The following is a 22,031-nucleotide window of genomic DNA, read 5'->3' as shown; positions in this document are numbered from 1 at the left end:
TGCCTGGGACTCAGAATGGCGCCTCCCGTCACTCACCATCGATGTCAGCGCTCCTCAGGGCGTCCTGTACCTGAGCCGGCGTGAGGGAGATGCCCACAAGCAGCAGGATGTTACCCAGGCTCTGTGCGTTCACCTCGCCATGGCCATTGAAGATCTCAAAGTAACTGCGGAAGGCTGCGGTGGGGCGGTGGGGGTCACGTGAGGCGGGAACACGCCTTGTTCCCACCATCCAACGCCCCCACCTTCCAACCACCCTCCTGCCCAGCATCCTTTACCTCTCCACCGTGGCTGGGTGGAGGGGCAGGGGCAGCTGAAACAGCCATAGTGGAAGGCACAGTCCCACTAACTCACTCCACTCTCTATCCCAAGGTCAGGCCAAGGTCTCAGCGGGTGTGCCGACACCTACGCTCCACAATGACCTTCACTCTGTGCCAGGAGCACAGCCACCTTAGGGCACCCCTGCTATGTGCCAGGCACTGTGCTAGGCTCTTCACGGCCACGTTCTCATTAAAGTCTTACAACGGCCTCCTAAGAGTGGGATGCTTGTTTCTTTTGTCCCAATAGGGAAACTGAAGCTTAAAGATTAGGTGACCAGGTAGGTCTTTCTGACCCTTAAGTCTGTGCCTTTGACTTTGGGGCTCTGTGGTCACTTATCCGCATGGACGTGCTTTCCAGGATAGCTTGATACCAAAACCTGCACCTGACTTCTCAGCCCACAGCCAAATGTCGGCAGAATCAACAGACCGAGGGAGGGGGCTGGGTCTGCCCTTTAATAATAAGCTCGGTGGCTGCTTTGGCCTGAACTGCATCCCACTGAAACTCTTATGTTGAAGCCCTGACTCCCAGGATGTTAGCATGGGACTGTATTTAGAGACAGGGCCTTTAAAGAGGTGGTTGAGTTAAAATGAGATAGTAGCATGGGCCCGATTCCAGTCCGACTGGTGTCCTTACAAGAAAAGGAAATGCAGAAACACGAGAGACAGCAGGGATGTGTGTGCACAGAGGAGAAAGGCCACATGAGACCACATGAGGACACAGGAGGGTACAGGCAGCCACCTGCAAGGCGAGGCGAGGGGCCTCAAAAAAAACCGCTTCTGCTACCACCTTGATCTGAGATCTGCTTGGTTTACCACCTCCTGCGACCTCCTGAGCTCTGAGCAAAGAAATGCTCAGCTACCCCGTCTGTGATACTGTGTTACAGCAGCCCAAGCAAACCATACAACTGCCACAGGCAAGCCACCACACTTCTCTGAGACTCGATTTTCTCATCTGTGAGATGGACAGAACGGTACATCCTCCAAGAGCAGTTGTGTTCATCCAGTGTCAGGCACGTAAGAGACTCTGAAGTCTGACACACAGAACTGAGATGAGGACAGAGGGAGAACTAGGGAGCTAGGGTTGGGGTGAGTGGTGACCCTCCAAAGGCAGGCATGCCAAAAAAAAAAGGGGGCAAAGACAAGAACAGCTCTTAAAAGTAGGCATGGGCAAAATGCCCCGTGGTTTGGACCATGTGAGCAGAACAGCCAGACAGGGCTGCTGGGCATGGTGGAAAGCCCGCGTCTCTAAGCCACGGCAGCACCTTGTCCGTGAACTCTGCTCAAGGATGTGGGGCAGAAGGGCCTTTTTGAAAATGGCTAGAGAGTTGTAATGCTAGAAGGAACGAGCGCCCAGGAAGCGGTCATGGGGAACTGGAGAGGGCATTCAGGGAAATCAGAAGGGGCCAGTGGAGAGGGACACAGATTTGGGGGAGGAGTGAAGGGTGGAGGGAGGACTGATCCGTGCTCTTCTGGGGCTGGGGCGGGGTGTAGCGGGGCTGCAGGAAACCCGTGGAGCTCACGGAGTCAGCACTCCCTCCTCCTCCCTCTCGTGGCCAGTGGAGTCGTGGGGCCCAGGGCCTCCCCCAGGTGGGTGTTCAGAACTTTAAAACTTTTTGGAGGGGATGGGATGTGGCAGGAAATGGGACTTGTCCAGGGCAACTGGTCTTGTTAAATGGTGAGGGATGGTCTAGGGCAGATGGGGGGCCCTAGAACCCTGCCTCCCATCCAAGCGGCCTCCAGAGGACCCGCAGAGGGGCTTGGATGAAGGGAGGCAGAAATGCCCCCAAGCTTGAAGAACCTTGCTGGGCTTGATCTGTTTACTCAGGGAGGCAGTTCCAGAAGAGGACTAGACCCCAAGGAAGAGGGACTCAGCAGGGACTCAGATTCCCATGGCCAGCTGCCACCCCGCACTGTCTCCCTAGCCAGGAAGTCTCCCCCTGGCCCAGAACACAGGGCTGCGGTGGGCATCAGGTCAGCGGTGTGGTCTGGAGCACCCCATCCCCCCAGGACTGAGACTCCTGCCACGGGAGGGGCTTCCCTGTGCAGGCCAGCCCTCACCTTCCTCTTGCCTCAGGGTGAGATGCTCCTCGAACCTTTCATCCCAGCTCTGGTACAGCTTGAGGAGGCCGCGCTCCTCCAGCTCCTGCCTACGGAGGACAGACCCCAGACACAGGGCACACATCCAGTCACCCTTGCCCGGGGCCAACCCCAGAAGCTAGGGGAGGGCAAGGGGGGAGGGTGGGGCAGAGGAGGGCATGGGAAGGACCCTGGGGGAGGCTTTGGGAGGTCAGGAGAGTCTGAGTGACCCTGGGGAGGAGGAGGCAGGAGTGAGGGGACATGAGGGGAAGGCACACGCCTCCGTGTCCCTTAGAGGGACTTAGATTAGAAAGAGAAAAGTTGGCAGAAATGGGGATGGGGGTGGGAGAGCAGAAGTGAGAAATGAAGAGAGGGAACAGGTGCGGTGACAGGGACGAGAGTCTAGAAGAAAGATGCCAGGGACCCTGGGACACCAGCTCTGACCTCGGGCGCTCTATTTTGGGGGTGACTCCTACCGTGTCTTGGTGCTGCTTAGGCTCCTCTCTCCACTCGGGTGCAAGAGTTCTGCCCTTCTCCAGCCCGCGTCCAGGGTGGGGGCCGGCAGGGCTGTGACCAGCCCTGAGGCCGGGACCGGGGATCCCACAGGGGCGGGGACGGGGCCGGGCCCCGGGGCTGGCGACCGGGCCCAGGAAGGGGCCATCGCAGGGGCCGAGGCGGGGGTCTGAGGCAGGGTCAGAGGCAGGCTTGGGGCCGAGGAGGGCACGGGGGTCAGGGTCCTGGGGGACTTCCGGTTTGGCAGGGCCCGGGCCTTGGCAGCCCTCCGATGTGTGACCTCCTCCTCCTCCACCTCCAGCAAGCACTTCATGAAGCCCTGCCGAAGGCTCCCAAGGTTCTGGGCCCCGACAGCCACCGTGGGCTCCCGAGGCTGCTTCTGCACAGGGTCCAGATCCCTCCTCTCTCCAGTGCCCCTCACCTCCTGGGGACAGCACAGGAGAGGGAATCCAGCCAGACTGTCCTACAGAGCTTCTCCTGCCCTTCACCCTCCAGGGCAACCTCTCAGTGCTCTTTCTCTCTGGGCCCCTGGACGAAGCCCTCCAAATCTCCTATGCACCCCACGAGGCTCCTCCCTGCACTTGACCTTGGATCCCCCTGCTTCCAGCACTGTGAGCCTGGGGGGCTTGAGTAAGTCACTCCCTGCCCAACCTTTCATTTATTTCTGTCCCTGGGATCAGCACAGCCTCAGTGGTCTTGTCAATGACCTGTTGTTTGCCGACCTGACCAGAAGGTAAGCTTCATATGAGCAGGACCTTGTCTGCCTCCTTTATCCATGACTACCCAGGGACGACACATGGCAGGCACTTAATAAACGCCCACTCATTGGGGCGCCTGGGTGGCTCGGTGGGTTAAAGCCTCTGCCTTAGGCTCAGGTCATGATCCCAGGGTTCTGGAATCGAGCCCCGCATCAGGCTTTCTGCTCAATGGGGAGCCTGCTTCCTCCTCTCTCTCTCTCTCTGCCTGCCTCTGCCAACTTGTGATCTCTCTCTGTCAAATAAATAAATAAAATCTTTAAAAAAAAATAAAAAATAAACGCCCACTCATTCATCCGACAAATCTAGCCATCTCCTGCTTCTGTCCCTCCTATGACAGGGACGGGTCATCCCCAGCCCACCTCCAGCGTGCACACCCCTGCCCAGCCCTTTGTCCCACATGTGATGCAGCTTTTGTCCCTAAAGCACCAGCTCTATTTTGTCCATCAGCAGAAACATGCTATATTACCTTTCGTCCAACTAAAATCACCCCCAGGGGCACCTAGGTGGCTCAGTGGGTTAAAGCCTCTGCCTTCGGTTCAGGGTCTGATCCCAGGTCCCTGACCTTGGTCCTGGAACCAAGCCCGGTATTGAGCTCTCTGCTCAGCAGGGAGCCTGCTTCCCTTCCTCTCTCTGCCTGCCTCTCTGCCTACTTGTGATCTCTGTCTGTCAAATAAATAAATAAATAAATACCTTAAAAAAAAAAAAAAACCTCCCCTGACAAACCCCATCAGCTACCAGCTACCAGCCAAGGGTTCTGCTCCTGTTTCCAAGCTCCAGAGTCTAAGGGCATCCTTTGTCCCCCGCCCAAGATGCACACACGTGTGCACGCACACATGCAAACACACATCCGTGTGCACATCCGTGTGCACACTCACACAGACACACAGGCTCACTCACACCTTCCCCAGTTGGATTCCAGATACCAGCCCAGTCCCTCCTCTGTCTCCTTCCTCCTCCTGATTCCCGGCAGGTGCCCTCCCCACCCCAACTCCGGCTCTACTTACCAGTGCAGGAACAGGCCCTGTTGCTGGTTGGGTCTCCACAGCCTTGACCCTAAACAAGGAAGAGACCCTGGGGTGGCAGAGCGGCTCAGTGCAAGGCTCATCCTCTGCACTGACCTTCCCTCAGCCCCCAGGACACTCACACCCACTACCCCAGCCTCATCTCTCTAGCTGCATAATCTCAGAGGGACCCCTCATTCCCTCACATCCCCATGTTGGGACAAGGCTCTTAAAGTACAGGTTTGCAGAACAAAGAATTCTGGTGTTAGAAGTATCCTACAGATGGGGAAACTGAGGCCCAGAGGGGCATGGCTTGCCCAAGGTCCCACATCAGGTCAGGAGCTAAAATTCACCTCACCTGTAACTTAACAGAAGTGTGATCTTGTTGGGTCAGGGGGTCAGGTAGGGGAGGGCATCAGAGGATGGCTTACCTTCCTGTGGGTGGGTCAGGTTCTGGCGTGGATGGTGGGAAGGAGTTGGCCGTCTTTTCCTCTGGACTTGCCAAGGGTATCAGGGGCACTGCCTCCTGGGAAATGTCCTCCTGTGGCCTGATGTGGGGGGTGTCCAACTCCTTGGAGAGCTTGTCTCCCCGTGGCCGCCCACAGCTGTCCAAGGTGCAAGAAGTTCCCACTGGCTGCACTATGTCTGCCCCATGAGTTGCCTGGTGACCTGGGATGGGCTGACACTCCTGGCCCTGCCGAGGACAAGACACCAAAATGAGCAGCCTGAGCCTGGCTCCCAGGTGACCCTCAACGCTGGCCTGGAAGCCGGTCATCCCAGGCTTACTGTGATCCAGACACTGCGAGTGTTCTCTCACTGAGTGCTCTCAGCACCCCTAGAAGTAGCAAAGCCTCATTTTCAGGGATGAGGACACTGAAGCCCACAGGAGTCACAGCCTACCCAAAGTCATGGTCCATGCTTCTCTGTGGCACAGAAGGGGATCCTGGAGGAACTGAGATGGTTCCCTTTAAATCCCAAACTCCTTGGTATTTCCCAAGGAATGTTCAAAGTACAAGAATCCTTCTTGTACGCTCCCTAAAAAAGGGGTATGTTAACTGATTTCAAGACTTACTGTAAAGTGACTTATGATCAGGACAGGGTGGTATTGGAATAAAGATAATTAGATGAGTGGAACAAAGAACCCAGAAATCGACTTACACAGAGCTCAACTGATTTGCAGCAAAGGTGCGTAGGGAAAGGGGAGTCTTCAACAAATGGCGCTAGAATGGTTGGATGGCCACAGGCCAAAAACCAAACCACGATCCAACATGCCGTGCACAAAAATTAACTCAAGATGGATCATAAATTTAAATATTAGGGCGCCTGGGCTCAGTGGGTTGAGGGTCTGCCTTCGGCTCAGATCATGATCCCGAGGTCCTGGGATCGAGCCCCACATCGGGCTCCCTCTGATCTATAAGAGATCTATGCTTCTCCCTCTCCCTCTGCCTGCCACTCCCCTTCCTCGTGCTCTCTCTCTCTCTCTCTCTGTCAAATAAATAAATAAAATCTTTTTAAAAAATATTAAGCCTAAAATTATAAAACTTCTTGAAGAAAACATAGGAGAAAATCTGACGTGATCTTGGGTTAAGCAAAGATGTGCAAGAAATAACATCAGAAACTCGAGCCCTAAAGAAAAGATTGATAAATTAGGCCTTATCAAAATTCAGAACTTCTGTTCTTTGAAAATCTCTGTTAAGAGAATGGAAAAGACAAGGCACAGCCTGGGGGAGAGCATTCACCAATCACATCTTATAAAGGATTTGTATTCAGAATATCTAAGGACTTCCAAACTCAATAATAAGAAAGCAAAGAACTTGATTTTTTTTTAAAAGGCAGAAAGTAAAAAGATGATCCATAAAGTGGTAGAAAAAAAATGTGTGTAAATCCTATATCTCATAAGAGACTAGTATCCAGAATATATAAAGAACTCCTACAACTTAACCATAAAATAACCAATCCAATTAAAACAATGGGCAAAGTATTTGAATAGACATTTCTCCAAAAAAGATATGCAAATGACCTATAAGCACATTAAAAAATGTTCAACATTGGGGCGGCCTGGGTGGCTCATTCAGTTGGGTGTCTGACTTTGGCTCCAGTCATGATCTCAGGGTCCTGGGATCGAGCCCCTCTTGGGCTCCCTGCACTTACTGGGGAGTCTGCCTTTCCCTCCTCCTCTGCCCCTCCTCCCTCTCGTTCTTTCTCTCTCAAATAAATACAAAATTTTTTTTAAAAAAATGCTCAACATCATTTGTCATCAGGAAAATTAGGGGCTCCTGGGTGGCTCAGTTGGCTAAGCAGCTGCCTTCGGCTCAGTTCACGATCCCAGTGTCCTGGGATGGAGCCCTCTCCCTCTGCCTGCTGTTCTGCCCACTTGTGCTCTTTGTGTCCAAAAAAAAAAAAAGAAGAAGAAGAAAAAGAAAAACGTAAAAAAAGGAAAATTAAGGCCACAATGACAGTCCACTAGACACCTATTAGAACACTTAAAATTAAGGACTGGCCCTACCAAGTGTCGGGGAGGGTGTGGCTCAGCTGGAATTCTCATACCTCTGCTGGGGTTGGAAAATGGCACAACCGCTTTGGAGAAGACTTTGGCATTTTCTCAGTAAGTGCCATATATACCTACCATAGGATCCCTTCTATGCTGAGGGGGTATTTGCTCCAGAGCAATGAAAGCCTTTGCTCCTGCGGACACGAATATTTGCAGAAGTTGGTTTTTGTTTTTGTTTTTTTCAGAATCAAAAATTGAGAAGGAACCATATGGCCATGGGTAGGTGAAAGGATGAAGACACGGAGGTGTATGTGTGCAGCGGCCTGGACTATCACTCCGTGTCAAAAAGGAGGATGTTTTGAGACAAGAGCTTGCGTGAATCTCAAAATAATCGTGCTGAGGGAAAGCAGTTGGGCAGAAGAAATGTACCCTGTCCCCTTCCGTTTGTGTAAAATTCCAGGAACTACAAACAAATCTGTAGCAACAAGTGTGGATTAGAGGTGGCCTGGGGATGGGGGTGGGTGGGAGGAGGGATGACAAGGGGCATGAGGAAACTTGGTGGGGGGGTGACAAATACGTTTATTTTTTAAATTTTTTAATGTGTTTTTCATTTTTTTAAAGATTTTATTTATTTATTTGACAGATCACAAGTAGGCAGAGAGGCAGACAGAGAGAGAGGAGGAAGCAGGCTCCCTGCCGAGGAGAGAGCCCGATGCGGGGCTCGATCCCAGGACCCTAGGATCATGACCTGAGCTGAAGGCAGAGGCTTTAACCCACTGAGCCACCCAGGCACCCCTACGTTTATTTTCTTGATGGTGGTGACGGCTTCAGGGGTGACGATGTGCGTCCAAAACATCACTGAAGCTTGCCATTTATTTATTATTTAATTATTTTAAGATTTTATTTATTTGACACAGAGGGAGTGAGACACAGCAAGAGAGAGAATACAAGCAGGGGGAGTGGGAGAGAGAGAAGCAGCGGGGAGCCTGAGGTGGGGCTCCATCCCAGGACCCTGGGATCACAACCTGAGCCGAAGGCAGACGCTTAAGGACTGAGCCACCCAGGCACCCCTGAAGCTCTTTTTTTTAAAGATTGTATTTATTTATTTGAGACAGAGAGCATGCATGGGATGGAGAGGAAGAGGGACAAACAGACTCTGCTCTGAGCACAGAGCCCGATGCAGGGCTTGATCCCAGGACCCCGAGATCATGACCTGAGCTGAAACCAAGAGCTGTATGCTTAGCTAACTGAGCCACCTAGACTCCTGATACCTCACTGAAGCTTTAAAAGAATTAATCCTAAAATGAAAATAAATGAAAAGATATTTTGTAGACAAATAACTTAAAAAAGGCACCAAACTCTAACCACCTCTTGCAAAGTCCCACAACACTCAGCGGCTAAGAAACAGCTTCTAGGATATCCTAGCATAAAGAAAACCACTGAGTGTGGTTACATCCAGCATGTCCCTATTTTTCTTGTAAACAGATCCCCTCCACTCACCACCACCTCCAGCATCCGTTGACATACCGTGGGGCCACTCTGGAAACAGGTTACACAGTCTTGCAATTAAGAATATCCAGAATATCCCAGTGACCCACAGAGACGGGACACTTGACATCTCCAGGGAATGGAGAGAAGTAGACACAAGTGTACCAAAATGTGGGGCATGGGGGAAGCTCCTTCGTCTTCCCTGTGGGGCAGTCATTCTGTACCCTCCTCCCCACGTCTCCATGGACATTACCTGGTGGCTCTGAAGGGCCTGACCCTTCGCCGTCCCTGGGTTCTGCTGTCTCCCCGGCTGGTCCTCGGTCTCCTTCCCTTCCTGTGTGGCAGGGACCCTGGAAGGCAGCACCCCCAGCTCACTTCCTGGCTTGGCTTGACCCCGGCCTACTTGCAGCTCCCTGGGCCCTTCCTGGGGGTCCGGAGTTGACTGCTTCTTCCTGGGAAGAACAGCAAAGCGACACCTCAGCTCCCGGACTGGGCCACAGTTTTATATTCTTAGGCTCCTATGTGGTTCCCAGAGCACCTGTGTACACCATAGGTGCATCCTTAATGCTGGAGAGCATGAATGAAGGACTGATGTGAATTCTCCAAATCCCAAACACTTTGATGTCAATGTTTAGGGGAGTTAGGATTTTATTATTATTATTACTGTTGTTGTTGTTGTTGTTTAGAAAAAAAGAAAAAACAGGAGCACCTTGTGGTGACTCTTGATCTCAGGGTTTTGAGTTCGAGCCCCATGCTGGGTGTAGAGATGACTTAAAAATAAATCTTGGAGGAGCACCTGGGTGGCTCAGTGGGTTAAAGCCTCTGCCTTCGGCTCAGGTCATGATCTCAGGGTCCTGGTATCGAGCGCCACATCGGGCTCTCTGCTCAACCGGGAGCCTGCTTCCCCCTCTCTCTCTGCCTGCCTCTCTGCCTACTTGAGATCTGTCTGTCAAATAAATAAATAAAATCTTTAAAAAAGAATAGAAAATAAGTAAATCTTGGAGCGCCTGGCTGGCTCAGTCAGTTAGCATCTGACTCTTGATTTGGGCTCAGGTCATGATCTCAGGGTCATGGTCAGGCTCCACGCTCAGCAGGGAGCCTGCCTGAGATTCTTTCCCTCTGCCCCTCCCACTGCTTTCAATCGCTCTCTCTCTCTCTCTCTCTCAAATAAATAAATAAATCTTAAAAAAAAAAAAAGCAAAATCAGAGAGGTTGCACGGAGAGGTTGAGACTGAAGACTCGAGCCCATAGTCATCAAGCTGCTGGTGACAGCTCAGGGTTTGACTCTATGTCATTCAGATCCCACTTTCACGTCCTGGAGTACTTCTCCCAGGCTGCTTCTTATGGGTGTGTATATGTGATTGTCGTGGGGATTTATGTCATTATCATCTTCAAATAATTGCCCAACTTTACATAATACAGTCATATTTCATATATAGTTTTGCAATCCTTTTTCGATAATTATAACCTAAATTTTCCCTGCCAAAAAAGTTTTCATAAACATGCTTTTTAAGGGAAAGTATAAAATTCCATATTTTATTTTAGTTATTTATTTTTTAAGTTATCTCTACACCCAACGTGGGGCTCGAACTCACAGTCCTGAGAACAAGAGTTGCACACTCCACCGACTGAACCCACCAGGGACCCCTAAAATTCTGTATTTTATAAATAAACATACTTGACTTTACCATCCCTCTATTGTGGGCATTTAAGGCATCCTGGCATTTCCAGTTTTTTCATATTTAAAATGACGTGACAGAGAAAAAAACTTGCATAAAACTTTGCCTAATTATTTAGGGGTACCTTGGTGGCTCAGTTGGTGGAGCATGTGACTCTTGATCTCGGGGTTATGAGTTCAAGCCCCAGACTGGACATAAAGATTACTTAAAAATAAAATCTTAAAAATAAATAAATAAAAATAAAAAATAAAAAAAAGATTAAGGCAACGCTCTTGGGCCCTCTCCTTTTTCGAAACTTCATACTATTGCTCAATAAATTTTACTATCACTCAATTTAAATAAATAAATAAATAAACAGGATTACTCTCACTGTAGACACGTTTTTTTTTTTAAGATTTTATTTATTTATTTGACAGACAGGGATCACAAGTAGGCAGAGAGGCAGGCAGAGAGAGAGGAAGGGAAGCAGGCTCCCTGCCAAGCAGAGAGCCCGACGCGGGGCTCGATCCCAGGACCCTGGGATCATGACCCGAGCTGAAGGCAGAGGGTTTAACCCACTGAGCCACCCAGGCGCCCCTGTAGACACGTTTAAAAGTGTACCGTAGGGGCGTCTGGGTGGCTCAGTGGGTTAAAGCCTCTGCCTTCGGCTCAGGTCATGATCCCGGGGTCCTGGGATCAAGCCCCACATCGGGCTCTCTGCACTGCAGGGAGCCTGCTTCCTCCTCTCTCTCTCTGCCTGCCTCTCTGCCTACTTGTGATCTCTGTCTGTCAAATAAACAAAATCTTTTAAAAAAAAAAGTGTACAGTATTTAGAAAACAGTAACAATAATGCATATAAATGTGTGTTTTCCCTCTCTTTTGTTCATTCTTCCATTGATTCGGTGAATACATATTTACTGAGCATCTACTATGTGCCAGTCCCAGTCCCAGGCATGAGGGATTTGAGGCTGAGCAGGACACATCAAAGAAGTGTGTGGTCTAGTCAGGCAGTGCAGATGAAAGGTTCCACGAGTAATTAGGTAGCATGATTTATGCTGCATGAGAGAGAAGCAAGAGCACTTCTATCTTAGGCCGGGAGTCCTACATTATCCTTGTCCCCCAGGTGGCTCACAGGGTTCTCTCCTGGACATTCTCTAAGAAGTCCCCAGCTCACCTTGGTCCAGCCGGATATGTCTGCTCCTGGGTCCTGAGCTCCAGAGGACCCTCCTCTGAGGATTCCCTGTGTCTAGGTCCCTTTTCTGGCCCTCCTGAGGCTGAAGAGGGCTGCTTCCCACCATCCATCCCTGCAGCATCTGGGACTGCAACCTGGAACAGAGATGTCCATGGCGCTGGCCCGAGGGTGGCCACAAGTCCCCATTCTGGAGGGTTCCTCCCTCTCCCTGGGTATCGTCCTGGCCTCGGGGCAGGGAGATCCTGTGTCTGACTGGAGAGAGGTGAGGAGGAGGAGACAGGGGGCCCCTGGAGAGAGTGGCTGCATATTAAGACCTGGCCCAGCCCAGAGGCTGTCATTCAGCGCTAATGGCTCTAGCACAAAGCTGAAGTCCAGAGTAGGACCTCAGGAGAGGGGACTCCCTGAGGTCAGCCTCAAAGGACCCCCTGGGGGACATCAACACCCTGAGAAGATCCAAGAAAGCCATCCTCAATTTCCGCTGCTTCAGAGCTCAGGCTCTAGAACTGGGTTTTGATGTCCATCTTGGTCTATCAGTCCCTAATGGAGCCAGTGACTTAGGGCTAGCTGCGAGCCTCACCTGAGTCAGCAAACTCCAGAAGGCCTGGCTCAATCAATCGATAACTGTTCTACTGCAAGACTGTGCCGGAAGCCAACACCAAGGTCACCTACTGCAGGAGGCAGGACCTGTGCCCGTGCCTCCAGGGATTGAACCCAGTTGGTCCTCACTATGACACACATATGACAGTGGGGGCTCAATGGGGTGCAGTGGCTTGCCCAAGGTCATACAGATGGTTATGTAATGGGACTGAGATCCATGACTTTGCTCACTGAAAAAATAAATCAGGGGTAGAGGTAAAGGAAGCCCTGAATGTCTTCCCCAACCTCCTTCCAAGACCACCCCCAACATACACACAACTTCAGGTGCTCTCCCTGCCCCCAGGGGAAGCCATGATTTGTAACAAAAGCAACAGGGAGAAGGCAATGCTTTACTCATGAGAATGCTGACCTTTTTTTTATGGGGACATTTTTGGCTCTGGGGAAACTAGATGGGAAGGAGGGCCTTCTTCGTGCTCTTCAGTTCGTGCCACTTGGCACTTAGAAGGATGGATGGAAAGAGGTTCAGAAGTGTGATAAAAGCTCAGGGTGCAGGCTGGGGGCTGGGGAGGGTCATGGTTAGAGGTCGGGAGCAGCTGCCGGGGGAATAAGGGTTAGAAAGGGGCTGGACGCTATGGAATTTGCATAGTAGAGTAAGTAGGAATTCTTATTTTACTCATCCAGCATTTATCCTGGTAAAAGAAGCCAAATTTTGTGTGTGGGGGGGGCAGCTCATGGGGTCAGTGGAGCCAACTGAGTACCACTTCTGACTTCATTATACCAAGAGCTCCAGGCCACTGTGTTCTGCCATGGTGACTAATTCAGGGATAAGCATGTGACAGTGGACCAATGACAGTGGTACCAGAAACTTTAACTATTGCAAAGAGGTTCTCTTCCTGTTGGGGACGCTATTCCAGAGGATGTAAGATGACAAGATTAAAGTCTGGAGTGGCCAGGGAAATCCTTGCCATCTTTCAGGGAGAGTCTTCCAGGGAATGGCATGTTGGAAGGCAGAACCAAAGGACACTCATCTAGCACCTTGATCCAGCCATACCTGAAGTCTTCTGATAGATTTGTCAGTTATTCAAACTAACATATTCTCATTTCTGCCTAATTCAGTTTGAATTGGGTTTTGTATCACTTGTAACTGAGTCTTAATTAAAGTAGTTGGGGAGGAAGATTGGGCAGGGGAGGGGAAAGGTGACTGCTGGGAATAGCAGGGTCAGAACATGAGGTGCAGGGCCCTACCTGGTTGACTCCTGATATGGTGGGCTCAGCACCAGTCCTCTTGCTGGTGGCACTCATGTCAGGACTTGGCTGGGCCCCAGGAGCCTTGATCCTTGCCTCCATGTACATTCTCTTGTCCATTGTGCCACAGCCAATGGGGGTACCAAGGGACAGGCATCAGTTGCTGTGGTCCCACAGGAGAAATCCAGTCAAAGTTCCATCAAGCTCATTATCTAAGCACTGTTTGAGCAGCCCACGTGGAACCTGTAATAGAGAGCCTGACTGAAGGGAAGAGTCAGGGCCGGGTCAGGCTCTGAAGGGCACGCATCAAAACCGAAGAGCTGGCCACACCCAATTTACCCACAAATCCTTCCTAATTCTCACAATGACACTGAGGAAAAGGAGGAAAAGTGATTTGCCCAAGGTCTGACACCAACTGAGTCACAGAACAGGAATTAAACTATAGCCTATTGGATCCCAAAACACACGTACTTTCTTCTACCACAGCATTGCCTAATGGGTGCTCTTTGATCCTAATATTGGTCCCACGAGGGGCACTGCAAAAAAACATTCTGATACCAAATGTGTTTGGAAAGAGCAGAGTTGGAATAGGAATAGGCTGTGTTGCAGGACTTCTCAGAGCCTTTAGTATACATTTCAGACACGCATTTTAAAGAGTGCCCAAGAATGTCATGGTTGCTGTTGTTATAGATGAAAACTCCAAGTTCTTCTTGGGGTTAAGGAACAGAAGTTGGAAACATCGGTCTTGAGAACCCCAAGAACTCCAATGGCATATGTAGTTCACCAAAGCACCCCCATCCCCCAGCTGCCTCTGCCCTGGACACATCCCTTTCTAAAGCCTTTCCTGGTGTCTCTCCTGCCTCTCCTGTCCAACTTCATATTAGGCTGTATGACCATCCCCTACACAAACATGCTCTTTTAACCTGGACAGCCTCCCGCAATCCTAATCCCACAGATCCCCCACCTCTGTACCTGCAGCCCACTTCTCTGTCTCTCTAACCCCCACCCCCATTTCTTCAGCCTCCCACCTCTTCTCCAAACTTCCAGCCACCCCAGCTCTCCCTCCAGCCTCTGAGTTCCTCCGAGGCTCATATTTCTATGGGTGCATCACAGACCCCATTTTACTGTTAGCAAGTTTCTAGGGGGTAAATCCTACCCCTCCGTGAGACCGTGGGGTCGTGGAGATCTTGTGTTTTCACTCTAAATCATGGCAGGCCAGCCAACAGACACGGAGGAACCTTCTATTTGCTGGGCACGTTTGCAAGCGGTATTCTCCTAAGCCCCTGTGAGGTCAGTGGGTTTAGCCCTAAAGCTCAGAGAAGCCCAATGTCTTGTCCAATACAACACAGCTAGCCTGCAGGAGATCTGGATTCAGACCCAGGACTGTGAGGCTCTCAAGCCTGCTCGTCTCATCATATTATCTTGCCTCCAAGCTGCTCATTCATTTACCTACACAACTAACAACTGTCTCAGGGACCTGTGCCCAAGCTATAGGCACAGCACAAGGCCTGAGGGTACACTGGGTGTTCAGAAGTCTCTCACCATTTACCAGGGGCACAGAGGAGATGCCCTCATCAGCCACGAACCCAAATCCCCACTCCCCCCTCCAGTCCTTCCCGCAGCTACACCAGCACCCCACAATGCAAACAAGATCTCCGCTCCTGTAGGATGCCCACCCCAGGCACAGCGCCCACCTCCCAAAGGGTCTAGGCTTTCACTTGGCACAGGGAAGTCAGCACTGTGACAAAGTTCCTCCCTCTCCCTGGGGAGTTCCTCTCTCTTCCTGTCTCTCTCCCATGAGGACTCCCTGTGCATTCCCCTTTCCTCCAGGGCTTCCTGCCCCAGGGGTGGATGACCCATCTGGAGGAATCCCCTTCAGACCCCCTCAAACACGCCCCCCATTGTCCACTATCTCCACCTCAGAATCTTCAGTCCCCAATATTCCACAAGCTGAAATTTTAAGGGAGCAGAGTTTCCAGAAGAGATCCAGCGCCCTCTCCATCCCCATCTGAAACTTATGAACTCTGTGAGCATCTGAACAAGGGATGTCCCAACCCTAATAGAAGGGCGTGGAATCTGAGGACAGACTTGAGGGGGGTGGCTGGTACATATGGATGAATGGACGATATTCTCCTTTTGGAGCACTTGGTGTCTTTTCTTTTTGTTCACAGCTTTATTGAAATTTAATTCACATACCATACTATTCTCCCATTTAAAGTGTATAATTCAGGGGCACCTGGGTGGGTCAGTTGGTTAAGCATCTGGTCATGATGTTGGGGTTCCTGGGATTGAGCCCTATGTTGGGCTCCCTGCTCAGAGGGGAGTCTCCTTCTCCCTCTGCCTGCCCTCACCCTGCTCATGCTCTTTCTCTCTCAAATAGTGTACAATTCAGTGGCATTTAATAGTCACAGAATTGACATTGGGGAGGGTATGTGAAATGGTGAGTGCTGTGAAGTGTGTAAGCCTAACGATTCACAGACCTGTACCCCAGGGGCAAATAACACATTATATGCTAATAAAAATAATTAATAAAATTTTAAAAAGTAAAAAAAAAAAAAAATACAGTCACAGAATTGTTTGACCATCACCCAATATTAGAACATTTTTATCATCCTAAATAGAAACCTCACTACCCCATAGCCATCACCTCCATCCTCCCAAGCAACCCCCAGCCCTAGGCAATCAGTAATCTACTCTCTGCCTTTTAGGTTTACCCATTCCAGACATTTCACATAAATAGAATCATGTGATATGTAGTCCTCGGTCACCGGCTTCTTCACTCAGCAGAATGTCAAGATTCACCCACATTGTAGCCTACACCCATCATTTCCTTTTAGAGCCAACATACTACATGTTTATATTCATTCATTGGTTAATAGACATCTGCATGTTTCTACTTCTGGGGTATCAGGAATAATACTGCTATAAACATTCATGTACAGATTTTTGCATTATATGTTCTCATTTCTCTTGACTATATATCGAGGAGAGTAATTGCTGGGTCATACGCTAACTCTATGTTTAGTCTCGGGTAATTGCCAGACTCTTTTCCAAGGGAGCTGTGTCATTTTCCATTCCCAGATGCAGTACGTGAGGGTTCCAACTTTCCTACATCCTGACCAACACTTGTTATTATCGACCTTTTTAAATTCTAGGCATCCTAGTGGGTGTGGGTATGAAGTGGTATCTCATTGCAGTTTTGATTGGCATCTCCCTGATGGCTGATGAATTGGAGCATCTTTCTTTCTTTATTCATTTTTTTTTTAAGATTTTTTTGGGGGGGCTCCTGGGTGGTGCAGTCCACTGGGCGTCCAAAACCAAAAGTTTTGGCTTGGGTCATGATCTCAGGGTCATGAGATCAAGCCCCCCCACCCATCCCCAGACTCAGTGCGGAGTCTCCTTGAGACTCTCTCTGCTTCCCCCTGCCACCCACACTCAGCTTCTCTCTCACTCAAATAAAATAAATAAATCTTCAGAAATAAATACATATTTTAAAGTAATCTCTATGCCCAACATAGAGCTTGAACTGGCAACTCCAAGAGATCAGGAGTTGTGTGCTGTACTGACTGAGCCAGTCTGGTGCCCCACGATGGAGCATCTTTCTATGTGCTTACTGGCTATTCATATAGCTTCTTTGGGAAAATGTCTACTAGAGTCCATTGTTCATGTATAAACTGGGTTGTCTTTTTACTGTTGAATGGTAAGAGTTCTTTATATAGATGTAAATCTTACTAGGTGTGAGTCCCTTGCCAGATAAATAATTTGCAAAATTTTCTCACATGATGTGCTTGTATTTTCACTTTTTTGTCCTTTGAAGCACAAAGTTTTAAGTTTTGTTGAAGTCTTATTTATCTATTTTTTCTTTTGTTACTTGTGCTTTTAAAGTCATTTCTGAGAATACATTAGATAATTATTTATTAGAACATAAATCCAACGTCATGAAGATTTAGGTCTTCTTCTAAAAGTTCTTAGGTTTTCTTCTAAAGGCTAGGTTTTCTTCTAAAAGTTCTGAGTTTTAGCTCTTACACTAAAACTAGGATCCAGGGGCGCCTGGGTGGCTCAGTGGGTTAAGCCGCTGCCTTCGGCTCAGGTCATGATCTCAGGGTCCTGGGATCGAGTCCCGCGTCGGGCTCTCTGCTCAGCAGGGAGCCTGCTTCCCTCTCTCTCTCTCTCTGCCTGCCTCTCTGTCTACTTGTGATCTCTCTCTGTCAAGTAAATAAAATATTTAAAAAAAAAATAAAAAAATAAAACTAGGATCCATTTTTAATTCATTTTGTATATGGTGTGAAGTAGGGATCCAACTTCATTCTTCTGCATGTGGACATCTCAGCACCATTTGTTGAAAAGACCATGGTTTCTCTATTGAATTGTTTTGGCACACTTCTGGAAAGTCCATGTGAGGGTTTATTTCTGGATCCTGAATTCTATTCCATTAATCTATACATTTAACCTTATTTCAGTATTCTACTATACTCTACTAGTTTTGTAGTAAGTGTTGAAACCAGGAAGTAGGAGTTCTCCAATTTCATTCTTTTTTTTTTTTTTAAGATTTTATTTATTTATTTGTCAGAGAGAGAGAGGGAGAGAGAGCGAGCACAGACAGACAGAATGGCAGGCAGAGGCAGAGGGAGAAGCAGGCTCCCCGACGAGCAAGGAGCCCGATGCGGGACTCGATCCCAGGACGCCGGGATCATGACCTGAGCCGAAGGCAGCTGCTCAACCAACTGAGCCACCCAGGCGTCCCTCCAATTTCATTCTTTTTCAAGATTGTTTTGTTACTGAGTGTCCTTTTATAAGTGGTTTCCCGTTCTGAGGAATGGGGGGATTTCTCTTAGAAATGTCTCTGATGGGGGTGCCTGGGTAGCTCAGTGAGTTAAGCCTCTGCCTTCAGCTCGGGTTGTGGTCTCAGAGTCCTGGGATGGAGCCCTGTGTTGGGCTCTCTGCTTGGCAGGGAGCCTGCTTCCCACTCACTCTCTGCCTGCCTCTCTGCCTACTTGTGATTTCTCTCTCTTTCTCTGTCAAATAAATAAATAAAATCTTAAAAAAAAAAAAAGAAATGTCTATGATGGAAGAAAAACGCAGCAGAAAAAAAATAATAAGTGACCTATGATATATATTCCAGGAAGCCACCAAGGACAGCTGTCCACACCAAACCCCCACCCTGGCCCTGGACCTACCTGAAAGCAGCTAGATGAATCCGCAAGACTTTGCTTCCCTGTTCACCTCCTCATGCTTGGGATGGGTTCTCTCTGAGCCTATACTCTGCCTGTTGGGTTGAATTGACTTCGTTGGGTAAATAATGTAATTAACCTGGGAGTAGATGGTAGATCCAGTTGGTCTCACCAGAGAGGTCTAGGGGTGCATTTTGGGCAATGTCCAGCTATGGGTTTGAGAAAAAGTCCAGGGACTGTCTGACCTCCAACTGCAGGACAGTGTGGTTTCCCTGGGACTTGTCGCAGTTTCAGTGCCCTCCCTTGCACAATGGAGATAACAAGCTTTGCCCTGCCTACCTCACAGGGATTATTATGTCGCTGCTGTAACCTCTTCCGGAGAGCCTTCCCTGACGGCCCCAGGCTAAGTTGGGTCTCTCTCCTCTTGGCACCCACAACTGTCGGGAATTCCTCTGTCCTAGCCCTTCCCACTGTGCATCCTAAAGTACTCTTTCCCTCGCTGTGTCCTCTGGTTTGTACGTTCAATGAAAGCAGGAGCTGGGTTGGCTCCTCCCAGGGACGCTGTATTACGCCGCATGGATCACACAGAACTGACCTGCCAGTGTTTTGACACACCGGAAGGCCAGGCTGCCCCTGGGCATGGAGTGATGATTTCCTCCGAGGTTCATGAGGGGAAGTCGTCTTACCTGCGGCAGCCACGTGGCGAGGCCAGACTGCTACTGTGTACACGCTGCTTGGCTTCCAGAGTGGACATGATGGAGTTTGGTGGTGACTGTGGACACCACCCCAAAGTTCGGCTCTCGAGAGCCGGTCATAGATACTTTCCCCACTGGAAGTTCTCTAAATGAGTCCAGGTGATTTACTCCTTGGCTACCCTCTCTGCCCCTCCATTGTTCAGTGAGTATTGATGAAAGGGGTCAGAGTGTGAAAGAGAAAACGCAGCGGCCCATCCCCAAATTGCCACTTGCTTTTGGGATGTAGCCAAGGGAACACACACACATTTACTCATTCATTCTCCGAGCACTGTCTCTGTGCCCAAACCTATGTGGCTGAATACAGGGTCCCACAGATGGGAGGGGACAGGGTCCTGCATTCAGGAAGCTCACAGTCTGGGGCCACTGGATGGCTCATTTGGTTAAGTGGCTGCCTTCAGCTCAGGTCATGATCTTAAGGTCCTGGGATTGAGCCCCATGTAGGGTTCCCTGCTCAGTGGGGTGTCTGCTTTTTCCCTCTCACTCTGCCCCTCACCCCCACTCGTGTGCTCTCTCTCTTTCTCTCTCTCTGCCTCTCTCTTTCTAATAAATAAATAAAATCTTTAAAAAAATAGAAGCTCATGGTCTGGTGGGAGAGCAGGAATGCAAGTGGGAGTGCACCTTCCCTGCCCCTCTTGATATCTTTCCCCTTCCACCTTCAAAGGGGAGTTCTGTCTTTGGCACTCCAGGACTTTAGGATGATGAGAGACAGGATCAAAGAAGAGGGAAGAAGAAATCTCATTTTCTGGGTCATTTCTCAATTTCTTCTCTGTTGTAGAGAATCACGATAATGAGCAAAGTTGAAATTAGAGGTTAAAGCAATTCACATAAAGGAAAGTTAACTTCACACCCACCAGGATGGCTGTGATCGAAGAAATGGAAAATAAATATTGTTGAAGATGTGAAAAAACCGGAACCCTTGTTCAGAGCTGGTGCAAACCTAACATGGCACAGCCACTAAGGAAAACAGTTTGGTGGTTCCTCAAAAAGCTAAACATAAAATTACCATTTGGTGGGCACGGGGGTGGCTCAGGCGTTAAGTGTCTGCCTTCGGCTCAGGTCATGATCTCAGGGTCCTGGGATCGAGCCCCACATCAGACTCCCTGCTCAGCGGGAAGGCTGCTTCTCCCTCTCCCATGCCTCTGCTTGTGTTCCCTCTCTCGCTATGTATTTCTGTCAAATAAATAAAATCTTAAAACAAAATTACCATATGGCCCAGTAAATCCACTTCTAGATTAATACTCGAGAGAACTGAAAATGGGGACTCAAACTTAGTGGCATTCTTCACAGTAACCAAAAGATGGAAAGAACCCAAATGTCCATCAACAGAGGAGTGGGTAAACAAAGTGGGGACTGCCCCCACAGCTGTCAGAAAAAATGAAATTCTGTTAGATGCTAGGACAGGGAGGAACCTTGAAAACATTATACAAAGTGAGATTAGCCAGATTCAAAGGACAGATACCGTACGACTCCACTTACATGAGATTTCTAGAATAGGCAATTTCATAGACACAGAAAGCAGAACAGAGGTTACCTGGGGCTTGGGGCTAGGGGGAAATGGGGTGTTATTGCTTAATGGGTATAGAATTTCTGTTGGGGAAGGTGAAAAAATTCTGGAAATGGTGGTGATAGTTATGCAATATTGTGCATGTACTTAATTCCACTGAATTGCACACTTAAAAATGGTTAAAGCCATAAAGTATAGGCTATGTATATTTTACCACAATTAAAAAAAAAAGATCTTTTAAGAAATTAGATTAATTCTGTAATAAAGAACTTATACAGAGTGAGTACGAGAGAGCGGAGCGGGGGATGTGTGGGTGGGGCACGTGTGAGAGCATTCAGTGAAGCGAAGCCGGGATCAGCACAATCGCTTAGTAAACAGTCGTGGAACAAATGAGGGATGGCACCGGAGAAGAAGGGATTTTTTTTTTTTTTAAGATTTTATTTATTTCTTTGACAGAGACAGATCAGAAGTAGGCAGAGAGGAAGGCAGAGAGAGGAGGAAGCAGGCTCCCTGCTGAGCACAGAGCCCGATGTGGGACTCGATCCCAGGACCCTGAGATCATGACCTGAGCTGAAGGCAGAGGCTTTAACCCACTGAGCCACCCAGGCGCCCCGGGGTTTTTTTTTTTTTTTAATGATTTTATTTATTTATTTGACAGACAGAGATCACAAGCAGGCAGAGAGGGGGAAGCAGGCTCCCTGCTGAGCAGAGATGCAGAGCCCAATGCGGGGCTCGATGCGGGGCTCGATCCCAGTACCCTGGGATCATGACCTGAGCGGAAGGCAGAGGCTTTAACCCACTGAGCCACCCAGGCGCCCCGAGGAGAAGGGATTTTGAGAACTTGATTATGGTAGGATAAAATGTATCCCCTACGACATTCTGTGAGAAATCCATGAGGACTGGGAGTCTTTCTTCGAGACTTACGTTAGTAGACTTTAATCTTTGTCGAGTGGACGTCACACTGGGCACGTGGTGGGTGAGGATAAGGGTGGCGCCCCACGTAGCGGTGGGTCAGGTTAGCCTCTCTCTAGGAGGAAGAGCCTCCGTGGAGGTTTCTAGAGTCAGGAGAAGGCAGGACGTTCAGGAAGAGCCCAGGGAAGTAGAGGCTGGAGGCCATATTGGCTTCAGGGTGAGCTGCGTAGGCAGATACAGCTGAGTTTCAGCCAGCTGGGATGCAGGTGTAAGTGCTGAGGGGATGGGGATGACCCACAGCCAGACAACGGACTGCAGCGGGGTCGGCACTGAAGTTTTCTCTGCTGCACATA

General features: G+C 49.3%; 1 protein-coding gene across 1 annotated transcript in view; it reads right to left on the bottom strand.

Moving 5' to 3' along the window:
* Positions 1–22,030, bottom strand: part of LOC111154604 (spermatogenesis associated 21) — a 39,695-nt gene extending 17,665 nt beyond the window's left edge. The window contains exons 1-9 of the mRNA XM_022514294.1: positions 21,691–22,030; positions 13,337–13,579; positions 11,477–11,628; positions 8,898–9,096; positions 5,097–5,359; positions 4,669–4,717; positions 2,870–3,330; positions 2,376–2,464; positions 37–174 (exon numbers count right to left, since the gene is read on the bottom strand). Coding sequence (XP_022370002.1) covers positions 37–174; positions 2,376–2,464; positions 2,870–3,330; positions 4,669–4,717; positions 5,097–5,359; positions 8,898–9,096; positions 11,477–11,628; positions 13,337–13,456 — 1,471 coding nt within the window. The 5' untranslated portion in view covers positions 13,457–13,579; positions 21,691–22,030. The remainder of the gene's footprint in view (positions 1–36; positions 175–2,375; positions 2,465–2,869; positions 3,331–4,668; positions 4,718–5,096; positions 5,360–8,897; positions 9,097–11,476; positions 11,629–13,336; positions 13,580–21,690) is intronic.
* Between the last annotated feature and the right edge of the window lies 1 nt (position 22,031).

Source organism: Enhydra lutris, unplaced genomic scaffold (assembly GCF_002288905.1).
Source record: "Enhydra lutris kenyoni isolate GAN:26980312 unplaced genomic scaffold, ASM228890v2 scaffoldscaffold38, whole genome shotgun sequence".
In the NCBI taxonomy this organism is placed as follows: Eukaryota; Metazoa; Chordata; class Mammalia; order Carnivora; family Mustelidae; genus Enhydra; species Enhydra lutris.
The sequence above is the reverse complement of the archived record's forward strand: the minus strand, read 5'-3'. Positions and strand labels throughout refer to the sequence as shown.